This window comes from Sceloporus occidentalis, unplaced genomic scaffold (genome assembly GCF_023333645.1).
Source record: "Sceloporus occidentalis isolate IW3139 unplaced genomic scaffold, rSceOcc1.0.p SCAF_35, whole genome shotgun sequence".
In the NCBI taxonomy this organism is placed as follows: domain Eukaryota; kingdom Metazoa; phylum Chordata; class Lepidosauria; order Squamata; family Phrynosomatidae; genus Sceloporus; species Sceloporus occidentalis.
In genome coordinates this window covers 2,918,687-2,943,907 of record NW_028317015.1, presented here as the reverse complement: position 1 = coordinate 2,943,907, position 25,221 = coordinate 2,918,687, and the positions used below count along the sequence as shown (strand labels likewise).

Genomic DNA, 25,221 nt, shown 5'->3' with positions numbered 1-25,221 from the left:
GTTGTAGGAAATCTGAAGATCAAAGAGCAGTCTTGTGCACACACTGCTTCTTCGTCACCGGGGCAGAGGATGGTTGCAGTGTAAATATGCAAATATTTTTGAATACGTAGAAATGGTACTGCAAGCTGCATTTACTTATACTGAAACGGCATTTCATTTCTAGTCTAGCTTTTATTAAGTATAGTAGATACATAAATATTCCGGATCCCTATCTGCCAAGAATGACATCCATTACGTGTTAATAAGAGGAGGTTGTTGGAACGTGAGAAAAAAAATCTTAGTGCTAGCGGGAACACGTGAAAACGACATGCTTTCAGCAACGTAGTAAAGCAGCTCTCAACTGAAGTCTATGAAAAAAGGCAAAATGGCTTTTCTGTGCAGTCTGTCATTGATAAATTTGCTAGTATCAAATCTTATTGGCCTTTTGTTGTGCTAACGTCTAGAGAGTCTACGCTCTTTAAAAAGGTCAAGAAGACTAAATATTGTTTTACAACTTTCCTCGCTAATATCTGAACTTCCTACTCCCGAGGTGGCCAATATACACCATAAACATACAATCTGCATAAATACTGAACTAGCACTTAAGAAAACTACAAAAACAGAAAAAAACACAAAAACTTTCCAATGGCTTCAACCAAACTGTTATCGAATGCTGTTGAATATTCGGCAGGGGATCCCCCTGTATTGACCAGCTGTATAGAGTTCATTTTCATTAAGTCTTAAAGAAATATCGGATCACTCGGAGTACTGTGTACATTAAAACTGGGTTAATCCTCAAGCTCCTAAATTTATGGAAGAAATGATACATATCATACACATGACATGGGTTTGTTTGGGTGGAAGCTCCTCTCTGATGAAGAGAGAAACGTTTTCTCGAGCAAAACACTTTCTAGCAGATAAGTACAGTCACTAACAAAGCAAGCAGAGATGTAAAGGTGGATGACACGGTATATCTCCCCAGATTGATTGCTGATGCAGTAAGTCCAGAGAAAGTGGTTGTTGGTATGGGTATTTTGCATGTAGAAGAATGGATGTCCAAGGGCAATTGAAGTGACACGAATAACGGACAAAGGGAAGTTGAGGGAAAAAGGAAGGAGGTGGGAATGAGTGAGGAAAGGAGAAAAGGGAGAGAGAGAGGAGAGAGAAAAACAGATAAGAAAATAAATAGGTCACAAGTCATGGTTTAATATTAAATGATGGGCTGACACCAAAGAAGCAGAGCAGTTAGCAGCAAAGCCAAGGTTAAAGGCCAACGATTAAGCGAGCACGTTACTGTGTAGTGAAGACACTGGTCAGAACGAGGATGAGTGGATGATTATAATTATTCAGATGCTTGCAGCATATCTAAAGTAAAAATACTTCATGGAGAAGAGACGCTGACAGTTTAACTCTTAAGACTCTTTAAATGCAAGATGGGGGTACCTAGATAAATACTAAATGCAAGCTTTTAATAACATAGAATCCCAAAGCCATGGGAGGCTCACTGTGATTTATGAGCATGAAACGGGTCTGTCACGTGTCTCTGTATATAAACATAATGAGAACAGGTGAATCTCGGTATATCCCGATATCCAAACATTTTACGTGGCAGAGAAACTCCACTGAGCTACATCTGCCTAATCATTTTGATTTGTATAAGTTACCGGCTATGACAGAAACTGAATAGAAAAATGTAAATGATGGAGATGATGAGCCAGCATTAGTCAGCACGGCTGGCTTCCTCAGCAGTTGTTTGTGCAATGGATCGCTATACACTCAATTTCTTCTAGCAGGAATGTATGTATATGCTGACACGTGAATTCCATTCCCAGGTGTTAAGTTTTACTTTTTGTTACTTCCTTACTGTCCTCTTTACCATGTGGTAAAGAATCCCAAGCCATTGGTCAATATTTAATTTAGCTGTGATTTGACATCAACTGTAAGAGAAACAAACATCCCTTGTACTCCGTATCAGGTGTGCAAGAAATACTCCTTTACCACCAACAGCCAGAGAGACAGCTCATCGTTACCAGCAACAACTAAAGAGAGTGCTCTCCTTTACCACCAACAGCCAGAGAAATGATGCCTTCCCTTTAACATTGCAACAGATACAAACATAGCTCATCCTCACCACCATCAAGAGGAAAGCATTGTTCCTTAACCATAAACAATGAGCAATGGAAATCTTTCCGTAAACCTCAGCATTCAGAGATCTAGAATCTAATGCCAGCAAACACCACTCCAAGGGGCTCTTCTTTGCCAGTAACTTCCAGACAGGCAGACTTTTTTTTAAAAAAAAGGCCCCCGCGTTGATATGTTTCACTCTGTGTTTGATTTTTTTAGGTTTTTTTTCAGTTTGATAACGTAGTAGTTTTGCTTGTGTTTATATACCACACAAAGTATATATAGTGTTTATGAATAAAAATAAATTTAAGCGCTATTGTAATATATGCAAACGAGGCAATTCTTCACAACTCCACGTCTATTCCAAAGAAAGTCACCATATAAAGTGCTGCCACACAAAATTCACTGGGAACTTATAAAGGGGTTATAAGCATCACATTGTTATCTATCTATCTGGATGGAATGTATCAAACTGTCTTTATGGATTTAAACAATAACATGTAATCGTTATTCTTGCTTTGTGATTTTTATGTACGGTATAGATAACACGAGAGAGCGTGCAGCCGATCGTTATCGAAAAATTGAATAGTTTCTGCAGTGGGGTCCTTAAGAGGACACTCCGGCCACCATAAGCACAGTAATGCATATGATAGCCCTTTTCCCGCCCTTGAAATTGCAACTCCCACCTATTCATTTGACTCTTTTCCAGCCCTCCAGATCCTTTGTTTGCAGGAGAAGCTTTAGGCTGAATCTTATCCTGCTTCCCACTCCACCTGTGCGGCATATTAATATGTGGGACTTCATAGACCTCTGCAACTTTAGAAAGAAGTTCAGAGTATCTACCCAGCTTCCACATAAGCCTTTTATCAGTCAAGGCATGTCTCAGCCACATAATTGGTTTTGGTGGATAAAGAAAGTCGCTCGGTCCATGTAATAGAGCAAAGCCCTAATCAAAACAGAATTATGTATCGCATGCCCTGCATCATCGCATGGTCTGGGCACAACACAAGCTGTGCATGCGAGATCCATTCGCTGTGATTGGCCATAAGCAAGCAGTTTGTAAGGTGCATGTTAGGAAGGCAGCAGAGCTGTTGCATTAATGGGTAAGCTGAAGGGGTGCAGATGTTAAAACACAAAGGTACCTGGAATGACTGTGGGTTTTCCCATGGTATAAAACTTGAAGTGAGCTGCTTTAGACCTTCCTTGTTGATTCTCAGCCACCACTAACACCTCGTACTCTGCATTCCATTCCAAAGACTTGAGCAAGACATGGTCACTGCTGGATGGAATCTTCATTTCAGGTTTCCATTCCACTGCGTTTTTCTGAGAGGGAGAAGTAAAAATGCAATAACCAAAACACTTTCATCAAATGAGTATCTGAGAAGGTGGCAATAATTGTTTCATGAGGTTAAAATAAACCATGCTTGTGAGAGTGAGGACCTCTTCAAAAATATAAATACTCCTGTTCTCCAACTGTTCTGCTTTTTAAGAATATTTTTGCCTCAAGTGGAGGTCACAACAAGGTACTCTACATACAATGCAGACACAAATGCAAACAGCTTAAAAGATATTTAAGCATTTTGTGATGTGAAAAAGATATGTCCCTCCGAGACGTTTAATAAACCTGTACCTACTGTGGAAACTATGTAAACGCCGTAATGAAAACACTTACAGCTTTGAATTGGACCAAGTAATGTCGGATGGGGGAGCCGCCATCATCTTGCTTGATCAGGTTCACCTTAATGGAGTTTCCATCATCTCCTATGGTGCCTTGTAGCTTAGGAGCGCTGGGTTCGCCTGAAAAAGTCAATAACACTTAGTTAAGTCAATGACGGTTTCTAGACAAACCCATCTTAGAACAAAGTTCTACTGCTTATTCATACCAAATCTAGCCTACTGCTACTTGTTTTCTAACTTACAGCTGTTCCTAAAATATCATACTATCTCTGAAAAGTGCTGGTGGGAAAAATCAGCATTTTGCAGTATACGACATCCGTGTCACTTGTGAAGTCACACTTCAGGAGCTGAAGTTTGTTTTAGCGACAGTAAAACATATCAAATATGTTTCTGTACATCGCTAGTGATCATTTCAGGACTTCCTACCCTCCTCGTCAACCTTATTAACATGCCTACAACACTTTGCTATCACTTTTATGAGCTTAGTGCTAGAAATGGATCATCAGGCAACAGAAACCCTGTCTGTGCCAACATCAGGGATAAGCTAGAGGAATCTAAAAACATCTGGTGTGTAACACATCTGTGATATATTTTTATCTTTGCTTCTTCTAACAGTTTTTCTAATAATGGAAATACTTATTTAAGGATTTTATGTTCTCCGTGGTACTGCCTGTGTAAGCAGGCTGAATTATTACACTAGTCTAACCAAGTGTCTAAATGCCACCGCTCTTTTTAGGCCATTATATTAATAGGCTTGACACATGCTAGATTTTTTTTTATATCTTGCTTACACAGAGGTTAAGAATGCAGTTTTATCCCCTATTTATTTTTGATGACCTAGCACTTGGCTGCTTCAAAATGAGGTCAACATCACATTTCTTGTACATTTTTAATGAAATAAAAAAAAAAGCATTCTGGGCACAACTGCACCTACTGCTCAGAATTTAAATTTTGTTGTTTTTGGAGGCTTAGCCAGCACAAGGATGACCTCTTTCGAAAGGAGATCCCCAACCCGGACATTCTGACTGCAATCTCACAACCCTCAAGAGAAGCAAAAGCCTTCATTTATTAAATAAAAGCGCTTTTTCTTCTAAAATCTGCGAATGCTTTTTTTACTAAAAGCCTTTAAGACATTGGGATATATTCACTAAACCGGATTTGTAAATATAATTACAAAAAGCTCCAAATAACGCAAGCAAGTAAATAAATAATAATAGCCTTGATGTCTACATTTTTATTTTTTGTAAAATGATTACAATTTAAGTATGTATGGTCTCAATGGGTATGACGACCTCTTGATTTACTCTAACTTGCGGAATGATGCCACTAGAAATAAGGTTTCCTTCCTTTAGGGCCACAAACGGTAAATTTATTCTGCAAATTATCATGTTGGCATATTTAGTTGGGGAAGAAACCAAATGGCCCCTAAGTATTGATAAGAGCCTTAGCAAATAATCCTCTGTTTCTGCGGGGATTAAACACATAACTCTTAAGAACTCTGTATTCTAAGTGCCGGCTTAGACACTTTAATGCTTAGTTCCCTGGACCGGTGACGAACAACATTTGACAGTATGGTCACATAAAAAGTGTTTCTATTGTGAGCGCCGCTGGTCGTACGCATGATCAGAACCCGTAGACTACAGCAATATATCGAAACAAATAACTGGTCTGTAAACAAAAATAAAAAATAATCAAACATATGCAGGGGTTAGTGATGGCTGAAGCTAATAAGGAACAGGATTAGTGAAGAGAGAGAGAGATGGCGATTAGTTAGCCGAGAGTACGTCTGCCAGAGTCACTGAGGAAAAGAAAAGCCTTTTTAGAGGGAAAAAAATGTTTGTTTGAGTAAGTGATGGATGGGCTGGATGTTCTCATCTTCGTTGGGTAAATTGCCAGCATGCAATCATTGTGTCAACAAATCATGGCCCCCTTCGGTTTGCAGATGAGACCTGTTTGCACAGGAAAACAGAAGCCATGCGATGTCGTGCACCATGCAAGATATGGGATGTTTATATTAGTCGGCTTTAATAAAACGTGTTTTTGGATGAGATGAGAGATGTATCCCCTGTCATTTTAAAAATATCTCAGAGTAATGTCTTTGTCTAATAACATATGTCTCAATTTATTGTACCATACAAAGTAGATACACCGTTGAAAGGTGAAATTTGGGGAACTAAACAAACGTCGCTCGCTTGTGAATATCTCTGGTGTGGTTTGTCAGCCATTTTAGGTCTCTGGATGGGGAGCCTTCCTAAATCGAGAGCCTGACCATTTGGCAAACCAAAATCTGTGAAGGGGATTTAGGTGAAAGAGACATATTGCTAGGGACACTTTCAAAAACGAAAGAAACACTGCTTCAACTTCGTGCTAACGATGCTGTAATGATAAATAAAACGGTATCTGGCTTGACGGTTCAATGCCTTTGGGCACCTAAAATGCAGAAAAGCATTCTTACTGCCAGATCAACCTCTATACGTTTTTGTAATGCCAACAACTCAGCAAGCTTCTCTCCAGAGTTTAAAGATAAAAACTTCAATATCAGGGCTAAGATGGGAGACAAAACATGAGATGTGTACAAGGGAGGAGGTGGGTGCTTTGTCCTTTGCATTCCAAACATCTATTGGAGTTAAGGTGGGACCTGCATGCATTAGTGGTGGACGGTTATTTATGTTAGTGATATAAGTACATTGCGATGTGCCCTGAATTGGTTAATGTGTGTTTGCATACTGTCTTCTCCATATATGCCAGTTTGTCTCCTTCTCAATTCTTCCTGGTTATTAAGATCCCTGCATTCAGCGAACTCTACCCACAGTACGGTAGGGTTTTCTTTTCTGATACAGCGTATTACCCGTCAATTTATATATTCAAGTATATCACTTTGTAATGCACTTAATGAGTCAGATTTGATTTAACGTATCGAATGAAAGAGGCTTGAGTCGGAATATTGTATTTCTAAACCCTTTTTTCCGGGGTATAGTGTGCTATGCGTACAGGGCAAGGATTGTTCATATAATGGATTGTTCTCCGGTATTTAAAATGAGAGGTGTATAAAAGCCCACTAGATAATCCCGAAGGCTGAATAAATTAAATTTATAGCCACACATACAGGGATATTATAATTGAAAGTAGGAAGATATTTTGATTGAAATATAATGCAGAATTTCTCATGGAGAAACAAGATTTAATACTGACTTTATTGAACATTATAATTGCTTTAGTCCTGAAATTATTTATTGCTTATTTTATTTATGCTCTATATATATAACTCTGCCAGGCCGTGCTATGAGATCGTAATTTAATTTCGATATAGTGAGATACTTTATTGAAGTAATATATCTATTTTAGAACCATTAGGTTATTAACTTCACCAAAGGGTTACCTTTAAAATTCCATAAGTGGTATAGAGGGAATAGTGCCAGCTAACTAAAGTTTGAAATGCAATTTTATTAAATTTGAAATAAAATTATACACTGACATCTTTGGAAAGGTAATAGCTTGTCTATTGTACCCATTAGACCTCACACACACCAACGCTGTTTATTTCACATTTAGCACAGCTAGTATGAGGTCACATTTCCTTTTAAGGTGTCATTCCAAATATGGCCGCATGACTTGAACTAAGATGTTGTGTGCTCCTATGTGTTGGACTAGCTAGCTGACTGAATCAATAGGGTTTATCTATATACTGGTTATACTGGTGCAAATGTTAAAAGTTGGCCCCTTCACCATGGCTACTAACCGAATGCCCCTGATCATTTTATTTAATTTACTGCATTAAGATATACCAGGTCTTCTTAAAAGACTTATGAGGTACCGTTCATAAAAAGCTCCAGATTTTCCCATAAATCAACTAGAACAAAGACTTTTACCTTCTGTTCATCAGCGAGGGGGCGACGACAGCAGCACCATGCAAGTCACATGACAAGTCACATGATACGCACGCACATGATTGGTTGAAAGGAAAGTGGAGGGAGGTCACATGGAAAATACAAAAAAGCATGTAAACGATGAGAAGGGGGTAAAACAGTAAAGGGCTAAAAAAAAGAAAAAATGTCAAAACTGGAAACATTTAATAATTTGAGGAGGGGGTACGCAGATGTTTATTTTTGTCCTTTGGGAAAACAGGCAGGAAAGAAGCATTATTAAGCCAATTACAAGCACAGAAGGACAAAATAATAACAATAATGGTGGATTGCACATTTAATGGTTCCACGGGGAAAAACATGGGATTAGCTGGAAAAAAAACCATTACATTTGGTGTCAAAGAAAAGAAAAACTTGTTTTCAAAGATCTGGTATTAATGGACCCTGAAAGAGTAAAAACCTGTAAAGAAATCATTGTCAGTTTAAATGCAAGCTCTTTGGATCAGTCAATTTATAACATTATAAACGCTGTTCAGGATTAGTTATTGTATTTGTCATAAATGTACTTTACACATTGTAGTAAAATGTGCTCATTCAGGCAATTGCACCAACAATGCAAGCAGTCAAGGAATAGATCGGGGAAATAAGTGTTACAATTAGTTCTCCCACCCCTCATGTCACTATGCGGACACATATGCAAATGAGTTGGTCAATATCTAGTTTATTAGAGCATTTTAATTTTTACATACTGCGAAAGCTTCACCTGCTAATGGGGTAAAAGAAAAGGAATGTGAGAAAGAAGAAATGGAATGGTGTGATATATGTGTTTAAAAATGTATTAGAAGTATGGTTGATATATTGATAGTATATAGTGGACGTAATTAGCTCAGTTCAAATAGTTGACTGAACCGTCTAAAGAGCCCCAAATTCAGTCAAGTTCAGGTTTTAAAGACATCCTTACGTATTCTCAGCTTGCTCTTGACATACATTTTTTTCCCTAGCTTGTTGGAAAGAACTCTGAGCTGAATGCAGTGTGTGACAACGTCCACTGAAAGTTGGATTCTAATGGGCCGTCGTTGAACTGTAGGTATATGCGTTTTTATGCCCTGGCGGTGCTTTTTGTTGGAGGCAGACGTGATGTCTGAGTTAGGAAGATAAACTTGAATAAATTCACAAATAAAACGTTAGAGGTGCTGTCCCCTGCGCAACTTTAGCATGGTTACGTATAGCTTGTCCTTATTTATTTTAACATCAAATAAGGATCTATCTATGATGTTTTGCGTCATTTTTAACGGCGGGGGGATAACATCTTTGAGCGTAAGACATTTCTGTATACGGTAACATTAATCCATGTTAATGTACAGGGCACTGTTTAATACTCAAAGGGAATCTTTTGTTTTGCGTTGATTTCTAGGATTTTATTGCAATAGGCTTCCTTTATCTGTCAGTGTCTGGGTGATTAAGACCAATACATTCTATTACTGTTGACAGTATAATGAGGAGTCGGGGTGTTTAGTAGATTACATAACACAGTTAGAACACATACAAATGGCCAGTATGCCACTGCCAGAAATCATTTAATAACTAGAAGGCAATTTTTGGAAATTGCCTTCTAGTTTTAATGCAATATGCGTAAAGTGGGAGTTCTACTTTAAAAATGGCGCTATAGATGTGGTGCCTCCTGCTTTAACAGCGTTATCAGAGTTGTTTTATGGTTTCTTCATCACTTTGTTCAGAGAAATCCTAATATAGCTTCAAGCACCAGTTCTACAAAATAAGGGAAGAAGACACGCACACCACTCCATGCAGACCAGCCGTAATGTGCTTTCCCCCGGAGTAGCAGCCGTGGGGGAGTCAGCAAGCTTTTTAAGGCTTTGATTCTCATTTGAAACAAATACATGTGAAATCACTAGGCTGTTTCAAGAACCAGTTGGGCATAAAGACCTTTTAGCAATGTGCAAGCAGGGAAATTTTAGCATTACATTTGGAGGATCCAGCAAAAATGCTTCATAAAACTCTATATTTGGTAATTGCTCATTCTTCGCTGTGATATTACACAGAATAAAGTGTTCTAGCATACTCTTGCCAGTCTACATAAAAAGGGGGGACGGCTTTTTGGGTTAATTTGGGATTCCAGGCAGTAAATTCTGAACAACAAAATGCGTGCAACAAAATCCACTCGTCTACTCACTGGGAAACTCGGTGGTGTCTATGGGTAGCGCTGTTGCTAGAAGAACAAGGGAATTGCGAGTAATTACTGAAGGGTATCCACTCCAAAGTCTCCTTTTAGTAATTTCCTAATTACCTAATGTCTTCACATTGCTATGAGATTTGAGACTGCATACTAAAACATCCTCACCAGATTTATACGGTAGAGTACATTCTTTTACAGAAATCTGTATTTTATTTTACTATTTTACTATTATTTTACTATTAAAAAACTAATACTTCCATTTTGTTTGCATTGTTTACATATACAGAATTTCTTGGGGTTTATTACCGGCTTGATTACGTTTCACCAAGCAGAGTATGTATCCGCCTGAGACCAGAGCTTTTGCTTCTTACCTTGTAGGGTAATATACTTTATTGTACATCTTTTCTATAAATATTGTACACTTGGCCCGCAATCACATCCTGGAGCTGCATTTACTGTAAGGCATTTGGATCTTAGAAATTTGATTAAGGTTTGTGAATGAGAAGGGATTGCTACAACACGCAGTATTCTGTAACCCTGAGGAACAGTCTCAGGCTTAGCCTTCAACAGACTGATTTCTTGCCAATTTCCAAGATAATGTGATGTTTATTCCACTGGATGAACCTCTGCTTTCTCTCTAAGTATGTCAGGCATAGATCATGTTATCTGAAATTGCGCTAGCCTTGTAAGGGTTTCCTCTGTGCTTTCATTCTCATCAATGTCATCGAGGTTCCATCTTAGACCTCCAATTTCTGCTGCAGCATCTTAGGCTCTTGCAGAGTTAAGAACTTCTATTTTGAAGGAAGAGCGTCGAAGCTAGAAGCAACAACGTTCTTGCCGGAGAATGCATTCCTATGCTTATTACCTCACTAGATTCTATATTATATATTCTATTATATATATATATATGATAATATGGAGGAATCATCTACAAGTCAGCAGCAGCTAGTCAGATACTAGTTGGTTATCTTTGTTGTACACAATCCTTAAATTTTTCAGTGGACTGGTCAGAGATGAGACAAGAAGGGACATTGTCCCAATGTGGCCCAGCAGGTGTGCTGCATTTCACGTTCCTCTGCTCCCTGAGAAAGTTACCACCAACCCAGGTGATGTAATGTGATGGCATGAATAGAGAGAGAGACTGTAAAGAGGCACTTACGTGGCTTTGAAAAATCTGCAGTATCTCCGCAAGTAGCAGAAAGATGGAAAGAAGAAGAAAATGGGTCGAAATAAAAGAGAGAGCATATGAGATGGAGCAGAAAGTGACAGCCAAAATAAAGGGTGAGAACAAATGAAACACATATATGAAGAAGTGCAAAGAACATGACAGTAGAAGCGGTGTATAGTCGCAGTGGTCTGTGAAAAGAAGACTCCTAGCAGTGAGGGCTTTTGATAAAGATTAGGCACAGGTATCCCATCATCAGGATGCATAATGGGCAGGGAGTAAACCTTCTTGTATTAGGTCTGTAAATCGGTCTTACATTCTATGCCAAATACGCCGAAAATATAAATACTTTCCAGCTGAGACATGCAGCCTTAAGGGGAATTTTCTCAGTTATGAGAAATTTTAACACAATACCACACACAAAAAAATCTAACATTAGCTTGGCTTTGCATAGGAATGCGTTTTTTTTTTTTTTCCATTTAATTGGGAAACACAGGAAGTTTCAAAAACAGGCTTCTCCTTTAAAATGATTACAGCAACTTTATAGCTTTTGCTGACTATTTTATAGAAAATTGGGAAAATGCTAAATCTTGCTTTTTAGATACTGTAGGCAAAGGGCCTTTATAACATTTGCTATACGTGTATTGTTCCTTTGTCTCCATAGATGATGAGTATATTAAAAAAAAAATACCAGGTCTTCCTTTTGGGGTCTGAGGGTATAGCTGTACTGCAGGTCTAGTTTCAAAATGGCGCACTGATTATAAGACATTGGGTATATATTGCCAGATTTACAATGGTTGGTACAATGAGACACTGCATTTTTTACAAAGCCCTGTGTTTGTTTTAGAATAAACCATTGTGCCATTTATTTTACTCTGTAGTATTCCAAAGGAGAACTAACAAGATAACGTTTTGAAAATTCTCAGGTTCTTTGAAATAGAATTGATGGCTGGGGTTTAGATAAAAAATAAAATAATTTTCAGGGTTAAAGGACCCCTCTGTAAAGAGTTCAACAGGGAGGGAGGAAGTAAATATGTCTACTTACGGACTGGCTGAGTCACAAAGTCAAATGGTGATGTGGATTCCCCGAGCCCTTTCCCGTTGATAGCTGACAGCTTCAATGTATATTGAGTTTGGGGTTTCAGGCTGGTCAGTGTAATGATGCCCTCTGCATTTGCTGAAAACAAACAAACAAAGTTATCTTGTCTCAGTCCTTTTATGAAATCTTGTCTTTTTGTAAAGCCATTCTGAGTCAGGTCAGGACGTGCGTTGGGTTGTCCTATTTCCTTGGCCACCTTCCTTCACTGGGACATACTCTCCAAACCACACAACAGAAATCTCAGAAATAGACCTCGCCTTCCATCACTGGTTACGGTTTTTGGGATTCTCTTCACGTAACCACATTCACTCAGTACTTATGAGCAAAAGCTAAGAAACTGACCTAGAGGCATATATGCCAATGAGCAGCGATATATGAACAGGGACCGAGTGATGAAGCACAAAATAAAGAGTTGATGTGCTGCGTTAGGTGTTCTGGCTGTTCTAAACAGAATCTTGGAAGGTATGAATGGAAGATATTGGGAATGTTGGAAGGTATGGATGGATATCCACCATGTTCTCCCTCACAGTAGTTAGTATAACAAAGATCTTCAAGGCAGACATATCCCGAATGTAAAGGAAGGTTATTGTTTGAAGAAGATCTGAGGCTTTGATGGTGTTTCAACATGTTTAGTTACATTATTAGACCACTCACCCAAGGCTAAGTCACTGGTTGCTAAATGCAACTGTATAAACCTACTCACAGTCGTCTATATAAAACTGAAGCATCCATTCATCTCTGGCACCCGCATTCATTCTCCAGCTTCCGGATGTTGAAATAGCAACACACCGTAGACCTTTTTTTTTGGCTTCTGTTTACATTGAGTTGTGTTTTTTCACTAAATAACCAAGTTCATTTTCTGGTTAGAGTTGTAGTTTACTCTTGTAAATACCTAAATGATAAAGTAGATCATATACATACAGTATATATTACATTTTATAGCCTCTGGTGAATGGGCTACCGCATGCTTGTAGGCATATAGTTATCAAACGGTTGCCATTTTTGTTTCTGGAATAAGTTAACCTCTGCTGTTCCAAAACAGAAATCTCCAGGTGCCGTTGACTGTGAAGAGTTGCTTTGTGTTTCCCAAGATGCAATGTGATATTGCACTGGCATTGACAGATACTCTGCTAATTGAGATCTGTTCTCCGAGGGCACTCGCACTGCTGAATTAGGACATTCCAGTCCCCGTGCCACCTGAAAGCTACTGACATTTAACTAAAAATATAGCATCTTGTGCATTTTCATGGCGGCCTAATTAAAAGAAACTCTTCTCTCTGAGCCAGAATACTCTTGGCAAGACGCCTCTCCCTAGCAGGTGCAGCCTGTTAGGCCATGAAACTAGCTGCCAGATCTTTACAGGAGATGGCACACACATACCATGCACTTTTAGCAAGAATACTACTTTTGTGATTTTTAACCAAGTGCCCGATAATTATGCTATTTAGTCATAAGAAGTATGTGCTTAGAATATTGTACAATGCTGCATGCTGTTTTTTGAAATGACAAAGACCACATGTGACTTTTACATTTAGGAATTTTGTGATTTCACTAAATTTCACTCTGCAAATGAATACCGTTTTCATTCCTAAAAAATCGTTTTTTTGTTTTTTTAACTAAGTTCACGGTAAGCGTTTTTTTGTTTTTTTAACTAAGTTCACGGTAAGCGGTTTTTTGTTGTTTTTTTTTTACAATACATTGTTTCAATATATCAAGGCTACTGTTGCAAAGTTATACTATGTTAACAGTTCATGTTTCTCGGAATAGCCAGTTAAAGGTTTTTGGTTACTTAAGAAGATCAATTCCTTGTAAAATAAAGCCTGGCTTTTATGATTGATGTGGATGTTCGACAAAATGCTATAGCAAAAAATAAACAAGAAGCCCAGACACTTAAGTGTTGCTACAAAAAATACTTTAGGACCAACCTTTGCAGTGCAATAAGCCTGTCTTTTTGTTGGTGTGTGTAAACGCAGTTTGTAACCGGGTAGTGTAAGTACGTATTGTAGTTTCACGCTTGGACCTGCTTCAGGAACCGTTACTGCGATGACTTACCCTCTTTGGCATCATACAGCCTAGAGTGCCACTTCTCCTGTGATGCAGTTTTCCACTCTGCTTTGTACTTGAGGACGGGTACTCCACCGGTGGCATCTGGTTCATCAAACTCAACCATGGCCGTGCTGGAGTAGGATTCCACCCTGAGAATGCTTGGTGAAGAAGGTGTATCTGCCAAATTAGAGAGTGAGTGTACATCAGACAGAGCAGCAGACATGTGATCTTGATCTCATCTTTTAGTAGAGGAACAGCAAACACAATGAACCTTAAAAAGATCTGCCACCTTTGAATCCTGTAGTCTAAATATATTATATTATTAAAAAAATTATATATATATATATATATAAAAAAACTAAAAAAAAAAACACAGCAGTAACTGCTGGTGTAAACGTAAGGGACTACTGTTGTAGTATTTAAGAATCATAAAGATATGGCACACAAACAAACGCATTATAAAGTCAACATTATCTTACCGGCTTGTACCAGTATGAACTCGGCAGACTCCTGGCCGACGCTATTGACGGCAGTGCAGTTGTAGTTTCCAAAATCGTTCTCTGAATCGGGGTTTATCTGGTGGTGAAATAACACAAAGCGGAGGTGAATTATGATGGGTAGGGACTTTTTCTACACATTTAACAAAAACCGTGGGGTTTTTTTCTTTCTAGATCCAGTGCTCTGCTCTAAAAACATCACTAAGCTCAGAGGTTTCCAGAAAATCTAAAAGAAACAGTATTTTAGTTCTAACTGATTACACATCTTAGTATGGTTTACTCCACTAACCATAAGCTGTTTCAACTCTAAGAACAGGTTAAACTCCTTGACTTAACTACACATTTTGAAGGTCCAGCTGTGATGGGCTTCTCCTGTCAGAAGACCTAAGTTGGCCATTCAAAAAGTTACATTTTATGAGATTTCCTCAAGTTCCTTTTCACTAATGCAACTGTTATGAAGACGCAACTATGATCTTCTGACAGGAGAAGCCTCCCACAGTTGGCTGGTCTTAATTCACAGATAAGCCTGTGAGATAAAAATATTTCAACTCAAGGTTTACCGAAAATGTTGTCTTTTGACAAATGTAGATAGCTACACAAAAGAAATGCTGTACTTAAAACTATTTTAGAACGACAGACAAACCAGACACCTTTTTAATGCATTAGTGATTTAGCCTTTTAATTGGTATTAATAGATATAAAGTCCAGACAACCCAATATCCACAAGGGAATATAACATGCCAGGCATTGTGGCTGAACAGTTGGTGTCTTTTTTTTATCTTTTCCTTTTTTAAAGCTTTGATTAGTGAATTATTTCATACGTTATAGACATATTGGACTGGATTCATTTTCAGAGATACATCTATCACAAGTAACTGAATAGTAAATAGAAAAACATATCTCTGTTTCCCAATGCAATCAATGCAAAGCTTGTTATACAATTACTTGTTGTAGATTAATCTCTGGTGTTGAAGCCCATGGTAGATTCCCTTATTTTGAAAAAAATTCTCAACAAAGTCACACAGGTACGGTGTTCTATGCGAAACGAAGCAAATATATACGTTTACTCAGCGTATTCCTTTTGCTAGAGTATACATTCAGTGTTTGGGCTCAGACAAATTTAAGTAGAGTTTATTTTTTCTGCATCCAGCTCACAACAGGTTAAGTCTTTTTTAAGAAAAACCTGGACATGTTTGAAGCTGGAGGACATCAGTGTCTTCCATTGTAACCTGTGTTTTCTCCACGCATCGGATCTTAGAGCACATTGACTGACAGCACTAAATGATCTTGTACCTCTTCTTTGGACATATAGCCATGTTTAAAGGGGTAGCATGATCCTTTATTGGGGTACATTAAGCAAACAATTTTGGCTTCACTGTACCAGTCACAATGATGCTGCGTAGTGTCTTCAAGATGAATAATAAAAATAGAATTAGCTGTCCTGTTAAATTATATTTCAATTGTTTTTTCTATGTCACAAACGTTTTATGTAAATAATAAAATCAATAATAATACCTCCAGGTGGCTGGCATGTGGAGTGTTATAGATTTTGATGTTGCTGAAGTTTGAGCTTGGCAGAAGCTGTCCATCTCTGAGCCAGGAAACCTTAGCGCTTGGATAAGCAAGCACCTCGCAGGTGATATTAACTGGATTACCCTCCCAGGTATAGACCACCACAGCGCCCCGGATTTTAGGCGCATCTAATAAATTGGAGAAAAAAAAAATCAAACAATAGTGGCACAAAATCAATTTGCCATCCATTATGCTATAAATGAAACTGCAGGTGCATGCAATAACTATTAAAGGGTGAGCACGCAATTTATTTCCCCTTCATTATCCTGTATATAAAACCAGTAATTTCATCTGTTAAATATGTAACAATTGTGGTTAAAAAGCATAATTTCTAGTACTGATTCCTAGAGATATTTGACTCTTTCATGTTGTTTGCCAGGAACATATAATATCAAGTGGCACAAAACCAGCCAATGGAGCCTGTATAGAAGTTTTTTTGTTATTGCGCAACATTAGTGGTATAGTAAACCAGTGCTGCTGAAATACATGTCTGCTTATATATAGCATATATTTTTCCCACTGTGCAAATAAATTATGTTTCTTTGTACGCAGATGTTTTGTTTAAAAAAAAAAAAAAAAAAAAATGTTTAGCAGGTACAAATAAAACTGTCAGAATTATAAATTACTTCTCAGTTTGTAAAAATATTTTAACCTTAGTTTAAATGAATAATAAATTCCAACAGTTACAAAGAGCAACGCAAGATGTTAAAATGCTGCCCTCTTGAAGGGCCCCTAGTTTGTGGAAGCCAGAATACAAGCAAAATCCATGTTGTACTTCGCGGAAGCCAATCATTCTAGCTCCATATTCCTTAATTGATCTTAGTATTTCAAAATAAGTTGACTCTAATTGTGACATCCAGATCTTCTGCAAGGCAGCATTGCTCAGATCTGGGATTCTACAACACATTGTATGGAATAGTCAAGCCGATCACCTCCCTTTAGGGTCAAACTAGTAACAAAGAAGACACCTTCTTAAATTAGTGGTAGACATTGTAACAGTTTGAAAGCACTCATTTAGGTAGGATAAATACTGTGTACAAACATATTTGTAAGTTTCTTCCAGTTTCACTGAACCATACAATTTTCATGTATGAATATAAGAATCTTACACTGCACTTCAAAGTACATGGCTTGGGTATCTTGGCCAATGGTGTTGCTAGCAACGCAGAAGTATTCTCCAGCATCCGTGTACTGAATGTCCTTTAGAGTAAGAGAGGACATCCGGATATGGCCTTTGACCACAATACGTCCATCCAATGTCTAGAAAAAGAACAGCGTCAGGAAACAAAATTAAAAACCATAATAATGTAGATTTTTCTAAAACAGGTTTTCACGGAACTGCATAAAAGGTTGTTGACCTTTGGATTAGTTCTACACAACTGGATTTCCCATTATGCTTACAAATTAAAGAAAAATGGCTTCCAACAGAAGCTCGTAAGGTCAAGGAAGATGTTTTTGCTACAAATAGCTGACATGATCCTTTCTGGTGCTTACGTTCCACTGTATGTAGCAAAAGTATATTGGCAGAATAGACGGCGAATGTTCTCCAAAGTTACATTCAACCACAAGCTAATCAAAAGTGTCATCATTTAGCTTCCTAGACTAAACATTCGTTTTAACAAACTTAGCTACCTTACCGCCTTCATATTTACAGAAGAGCACAGTCGCCTTGTGATTCTTTTTAAGTTTTATCTTGGTTTGGCCACTAAGAACTGATTGACATATAACATTCCATGCAAGAAGACCAGGGCAAGTGGAAAGCAAAACTCTTATACAAGTTGCAATGAATCTTCAAAGTTTGCACATATGGAGGATCTAATCATGAGTTTTAATTCCACAATCACTTTTACTGCGATGACTTAAAATTATTTTGGACCTCTATGAAGATGTTTATACTGAGTGTTCCTAAACATACTAACGCAAGCTACCTTTTGTAACTGAAGACTGAAATCAAGTTACTGTAGCCCAATTTAGACGACTTATCGGAAACGAATCGCAAGAAGCTTGTTTTGTCTTACTGTGGAACTTTATATAGGAACTATAGGGTATATACAAAGAGTTGTTTCATTGAAATTTTTGTTTGAACCACCTGCATTTTGAATGTTTTCTCCCGACCACATCTGCTATTTCACAATTATGAGTGTACCAATCACTGTGCTAGAACCTAAACATGCGCTCATCATAACTTAGACCTTTTGTTAAACAGCATGTGGTGCCTGACCTCACTCCCTCGACAATGCCTTGTTTTGGTAACTTTAATTTTGCTCAACTGTAAAATTACCTACTGAGGATGCTACCCAAGGGGTTACAAAACTCTAGAAGTCTAGAATATTTAAAACTAAAAAAAACACTACATGAAACATTTTTTGAATGTTTTTGGTACTGAACGGTGTTTTGTTACCAAATTAAAATCAACCATCTTGCTAAAAGTTTCAAACACATGTAACTGCAAAAAAATTTAACAAAATGTGTTCTAATTATACCTTTAACTAATGTACTGTTGCCTTTCTTAAATAGAACACAATTGCAAATTACATTTCTATGGAGTTCTAAATTGCAAGATGTATTTTCTTTGTTCTTAATTCTGTGTATTCTCAGAGGATTGATTCCAAATTATATGGGAGAGGGGGACTCTAACTGTGCTGTGCTATCCTAGCTGTTCTGGCTAAAAGAAAATAAACTTTTAGAAGAAGGAAAATTATCATATTCTGATAGCGTGATCATTCATTGCACTCCTATACAATAATATATAGTGTGTGTATATATAATTATAAAAACATGGTGTTTTTTATCAGCATTTTTTTATTTTACGGAACATGTTGGAAGTGCCTAATAGTATCAATCAAATTACCGTATTTGCTCGATTATAAGACAAGGTTTTTTCAGAGCAAATGCTCTTATAATCGGGGTCGTCTTATAATCAGACCTCAAATAGACTATGAGACTAAGATCCAGATCCCCCGCAACGCTGCAGGGGACCTGGATCCTCCTGCCCCCCCCCCCCCACTTACCGGTGCTTCTGAGTCCCCGGTGTGTAGCCGGGGCAGCGTGTAGAGCTCTACGCGATTCGCCTAGACAACTTCCGCTGCAGCCGGAAGGAGGTGCGGCTAGCAGCGGGGGTTGTCTGCGTCCATCGCGCAGACCTTCCCCGACTGTCAGAGAGAATTCCCCAGTGACACCTCGTTCCAGCTGAAGCGTAAGGTCTACGCGAATCGCATAGACTTCTACACGCTGCCCCGGCTACATGACCGGGGAGTCAGAAGCACCGGTAAGTTGGGGGGGGCGAGGGAGTGTTTCATGGGGGGCATAAGGCATTTCTGTAGGCAGAGTGCTCTATGAAATGCCTTTTAACCCCCTTTATGCCACTATGCCTCCAGAAATGCCTTTTTAACCCTCTATACGCCACTCTGCCTCCTGAAATGCCTTAAACCTCCCTATATGCCAGTGTGCCCCATAATATGCCTTTTAACCCTCTAAATGCCAGAGTGGCATATAGGGGTATAAGGCAATTCTGGAGGCAGAGTGGCACATAGGGGGTCAAAAGGCATATCATGGGGCACAGTGGCATTTAGAGGGTTAAAAGGCATATCATGGGGCACAGTGGCATTTCTAGGGCAGATGTGCATAACTGGGGGGGCAGGTTGGAAAATAGAAGGAAATAAAACCAAAATATTTTTCTCAATCACAGCTTTTATTAAAAAATAGTTTAAGTGAATTAACATTTACTGGTTAAACTTTTTTCCTATAGGGTCGTCTTATATTCAGGCTTTTTCTTTTTTCTAAATTAATATTCAGATTTGGGGGGTCATCTTATAATCAGGGTCGTCTTATAATTGAGCAAATACGGTAATTATAAGAGCATAGATAACCAAATAACGAGACTAAAGGTAACTAGCACAATTTCCATCCTACTGCTTATTACTGAATCTACCCATTTGATATTCTCAAGTACTAAAAGAATTAAACTTTAAAAAACAATTCTATTAATGGAACCTGGCAAGCTGCAATATCAAAACGTGAATTTACCCTGGGTCCTTTGAGGGAAGCATTATTTCATGAAGAATGTGACAAGCATGGAATTATCTTCCATTAAAACAAGTCGAGACAAGATCTAGATCAATAAAGATGGATAAAACAAGGCAAGAACGCTAACAGCCTGAAAGAATCGATCAGTGCAAATAAATAGGACCTTATTACGTTGAAATAAGCAAGCGGTACCATAAAACTCATGTGTCAAACGCAAAGCGTGCAAATGCACCCCCACTGTTCTCAGCACAACATTGTGTATCCAAATTTGCAATGGAATGAAGAAGTTGGAGCTTAAATGTTTACATCAAATGTGTGCAAAAGAAAAAATATATAGGATGCTGCTTAAAGGGGAATTACCATGAAACAATATATTTTTTCTCCTTGAGCATAAAACAAAGTGCTGTATTCAGTAATGTTAGGACAGCATTGACAAAAACCTGGTTTTAGTTAATTTGTTCCAATAAAACTCTTTTATCCGTTGTACAGCGCTACGGAATATGATGGCGCTATATAATACAATAATAATAACAACCTGTAGACCTGGAAGCAGCCATTGTAAGTCATGAGATATTTTGAGTCCCTTTCTCACAACACTGAGAGGATTCTTTATGCCAGTGAAATCCCTCCCTACACAGACTTTCATAAGTCAGAGTGTCCGGCTGGGTGAATAACAATGAGCCATTCTATTGCTTACCACAGCCAGTAGGATCAGGAGTCAGGGTGTTTGTCTAGTAGATTGGGCTAAGATAACAGAGCTAGAACACATATGCTGCTTTCTCTAAACATTATGCCAAAACTAAAGCTATTTCCAAAAATATGTATTTTACAGACATATTTTTATTGGTATAAAACAAACTTGAGGGGAGCTTCCTTTGAGCTTTATAAGCAGATCAGGTAAGACAAAGGTCTGTTCATCTGTATTAAATAATATGGATAGGAAGTCTCATCGGGAGTATGTTTTCTACAAAAATACGAGGCACGACGCCATTGTTTTCAGGTTGATTTAATACGGTGGTACACGCGTAGATCTCAGTGTGCTGCTTGCAGTAAGAATAATTCCTTTCTTTGAGAGGAGACAAATGTTCTATATCTTTCAGGCATCCATGTTTTCCTAAACCAGGGCTTACATAAATAATGGCTTTAACATTTAGAGTGAAATAAGGTTTTGTGTTTTTTGTTATTATTTAATTATAAATTGGGAAAAAAATAACACATTTTGTATAAAAAAAAAAAAATAATAAAAAAAAAAAATGTCAATGACATAAACCCGGGAAACAGGTCCTCTGTTATCTAATGCAAACGGATCTGGCATTGGATATATGCAGTACAGATATGCTTCATCGAGAAATGAAGAGCCGCCATGGCAGAAAGACAGATATAGTAAGGTCTGTGAGTACGGACTTGTCCTTTTCTTCATGTAAATGTGAACGGCGCAGTGAGGAGCGTTACATGTTTGATTTGTGTAAACAATTCACGCCTGTATTCTGTGAATGCTTGTATCTAGGAAGTTATATGTAGCTTTTCGTAGTACTGATTTTTGGTTTTGGGACATAAGCAGCATTAGATTCTGTACTTGAGGCTTGTCATTGGTATGCAAAAGCAACAACAAACATGCCATATTCAATATGTTGTACTTCGCCGATGTGTCATGACTCAACTGAACAAAACCTTAAAAGCTTTGTGAAGGGAACATTGGAAATCACCACAATTCTGTGACAGGTACAGCATACACATGTTTTAATGGCAATGATATCCTGATAACGTAAAGCCTTCCAAGATTTTACATTTTGTACAAGACCTGGTAGTTATTTTCAGACGTTTCTATGAAGCTACATTTCCCAGATGTACGGTTATGCTCACTGAACACTTGGAACGGAACTTCACACGTTCTGAAGCCATCAGTATATATAATGAGGCTTTTTACAAAATGTGGGATGAAAAGGAGCAATTCACTCTTTACGGACACTAAATATATCCTAATAACCTAATAACGTCAATGGCGGATAAGAACTCTGAAGACTGGTGTGGTATGAGAGAAACCTTAAATATACTGGTTTGAAATGCAGATGGGTTATCACACAGCCTGCCATAGCCTTATTTCACAAATGACTCTGGTTATACCTCTTTAGAACCGCTAATCTTGGTTATTTTTGAGAGAAGGTTTATTGATCCGCATCTTAAAAGGTTAACCCTAAATAATTACTTATAATAAGATTCACTTTAATTGTAGCTTGTTGTATGCACCAGGTATTTCCAGTAGTAATTTATTCTAAAGTGGTTTACTAGCAAGTAGGCTCTCTAGCTTAAAGTTTACTACATGCAAAGCCAGAGAGCCATGACTCCTAACATTTCCCCTGCTGGCGGCTAACTTTGTGTTATTATTCCCTGAGGTTACTGTAATAACTCACTTTTCAGGGCCACTTTGTTGTTGGTGATCAGCTAAATCAACATAAAGAAAAAGCAAAACTATCCAAATTCATTTATTTTCCAGACTTTGAGAGGCTTAAGCTCAATTTATTTTCAGAGAACATGTAAAGTGAAGACTAGTACAATCTGCCTGTCCTGTTCATGGATTTAACCAATTCCATACATGCGAACAGTCGCCAACTAGAATCAATAACAGCCTGAAGGACTGTTTCAGAGCTATGACAGAAGACGGCACCCTCCGTTTGTTAGTGAACGCAATTATCTTCGCTGTCATTTATATGTCTGCCACAACTGTGCTCTGCTATATGAAACTTTGATGGCAGATAAGAACCATTTGGCCCATCAGTACTGTCCACGTTCTTCATGCTGTAAACATTAATGTTCCTTGGTCTTTGTTTTAGATTTAGGTGTTTCCACCCACATATGAGTTGAAAGAATTTTGATAATAAAACTTCCTCCCGGAATCCATAAAAATACATATAAATCCTATTTTTTTCTATTTATTCCAATATATAGCATATATGCTATATGCTATAAAGAACAAAAACAAAAACAAAAACTATAAGCAACACTCAGATGCCCTTTAGAAAAGGAATAATCGGAAATGCTTTGCGAATGTATGGAATGCAATGTATCGATTTCACAAATAACTGTTATGCTATAATTTAGAGGCAAACAAGCTGGGCTGGTGCAGTATCAAGTTTAGCTGAACTATAAACAAAAGTTTTATCCTTATTGTTGGGGTTATGAGAATTCTATTTGAAAACAATTAATGAAAAGGCTTGTAACCTCTCTCAATGTTACCAGAATAATGGATATTTTAATAATTTAAAAAGTCTAGTAAGTGTTGTGACCAGTTGAATGAATTATGAATATTGTAGAAACCTATTTAAAAAATCATAAACCCTAGCACAGCGCTAGTGCTTTATGTGTGTACTGTAGAACTGGTCGCCCGAGGTTTCATGAAGAATATCTATTTTTAAAGAACTTCCAATGTATTAAAAGGTTGTAAACTATTGCCTTTGGTGTAAGTCTCCAAAAACATATTTTAAATGCAGAGTAAGATTTGTGCTGATGGACTTATTGTTTCTATTCATCTATTATCACCAAAGGGGAAAATACGTAAATTCTGTCCAGGTTGTACTAAAATAAATTGTACAGGCAACAGAAATCACCAGTGGGGACTGTTTACCAAGATGACCCAACGCTTCCACCGCCATTCTCCCGGACTGTCATTGAGCAGTCAGACGTCGGAATTCGGTTTTAGAAGCAATCGAATGTTGAAGTATAACCTGAGAGTCCCTTCTCTATGTGATAAATCTGAATATGGAACAGGGCACAATGGTCATTCTCTTTGGGATTTTAAGGAAAATCTCACGCTTTTACATGACCTGGATTTAGAAACCCAGGTAGTTCCCAGCAAGTTATAATACTAATATAGTGTAATTTAGGGTTTAATAGCTGAGGGCCCAAGACACACACAAAATAACGTTTGGTAATGGTTCTTGAATCTTTTACACCAACCAAGCTTGTTTAAGTGTTAATACAGTAAAACTAGATATACTCTACATCTATCCTTCTATTCCTATTGTCATGGGGTAGGTTAGGCAGCATGGTTCTGGCAAATAGCTACAGTTAGGTAGTATCTCTCTTCTCAATACAGGATTTCACAACTAGTTTGCATCAATACCTCTTGTTTCTGTGGCCGTGTCCACGAAGCCTGGAGAAAACAAATATAAAAACACAACAAACACAGAAAGCAATAAAACATTGTTTATAGTTATTAAATGTGCCGAGTTATGAATCGGTCAGCATTGATTGCATGCAGTTAGGTGAATGGGCCTGGGTTACTGGCTCCTATGGACATAACAATTAGTGAAGAACCATATGTAGGTAGCAAAGCAGAATGCTCAGTAACGACTCAATAAAGCAGCAGTACTGTAAAGTTTGTACACTCTTACTACAGACCTAAAAACAATAATCCAAGCACATGGGGAGAATAGATCTTTTGTGGTGCAGTCGTGTCTGCCTCCGGCTCACACAGGTCTTGAGTTTGGAACATTGGCACACAAATACTGAAGGGTCTCAGGCAAATATAAAGGCCACACGGGCATTCATGGCTGCTCATATGTTCTAGTGAATGCAGATTCTTAAATGCCTTCAATTTCTCTCAAACCATCTTTGGGGCATACCCTACAGGATGGAATCTGTGAGTGCCCATGCCTAAAGAAAGATGCTTCCCCTCAACTCATCTTGACCTGGTCTTTGTACACCTAGACAGTATAACCATGTAACCCCAATTCAATCTCCCAATCGTCAAATTTAAAAGTTATAAATAAGTAGTCGGGTCAATTTAAGAACAGAAAAAACAGAACATCATCTTTCTTATACTTCATTTGTTTGCTTAGATATCTTTTTGTCAACAGTACTGCTGCCTTATCCATTTTCCTGATCGGTTTATTGCCTGCCAAAGAACATACATTAGCTGGGAAGGAAATGATAAAGAGATTACATGCTATGTTTAGTGTCTGGACAATCACAATGAGTTA

The 25,221-nt window shown here is 38.0% G+C and overlaps 1 protein-coding gene across 1 annotated transcript in view; it reads right to left on the bottom strand.

The window, feature by feature from the left end:
- The window catches only part of LOC149297962 (neural cell adhesion molecule 1-A-like), a gene marked incomplete at its 5' end in the record, with an annotated part of 48,181 nt that overhangs the window by 9,293 nt on the left and 13,667 nt on the right, over nucleotides 1-25,221 (bottom strand). Inside the window, 8 exons of the mRNA XM_089487817.1 lie at nucleotides 3,246-3,426; nucleotides 3,776-3,900; nucleotides 12,048-12,179; nucleotides 14,154-14,324; nucleotides 14,627-14,723; nucleotides 16,160-16,344; nucleotides 17,326-17,476; nucleotides 24,363-24,392. Coding sequence (XP_089343943.1) covers nucleotides 3,246-3,426; nucleotides 3,776-3,900; nucleotides 12,048-12,179; nucleotides 14,154-14,324; nucleotides 14,627-14,723; nucleotides 16,160-16,344; nucleotides 17,326-17,476; nucleotides 24,363-24,392 — 1,072 coding nt within the window. The remainder of the gene's footprint in view (nucleotides 1-3,245; nucleotides 3,427-3,775; nucleotides 3,901-12,047; nucleotides 12,180-14,153; nucleotides 14,325-14,626; nucleotides 14,724-16,159; nucleotides 16,345-17,325; nucleotides 17,477-24,362; nucleotides 24,393-25,221) is intronic.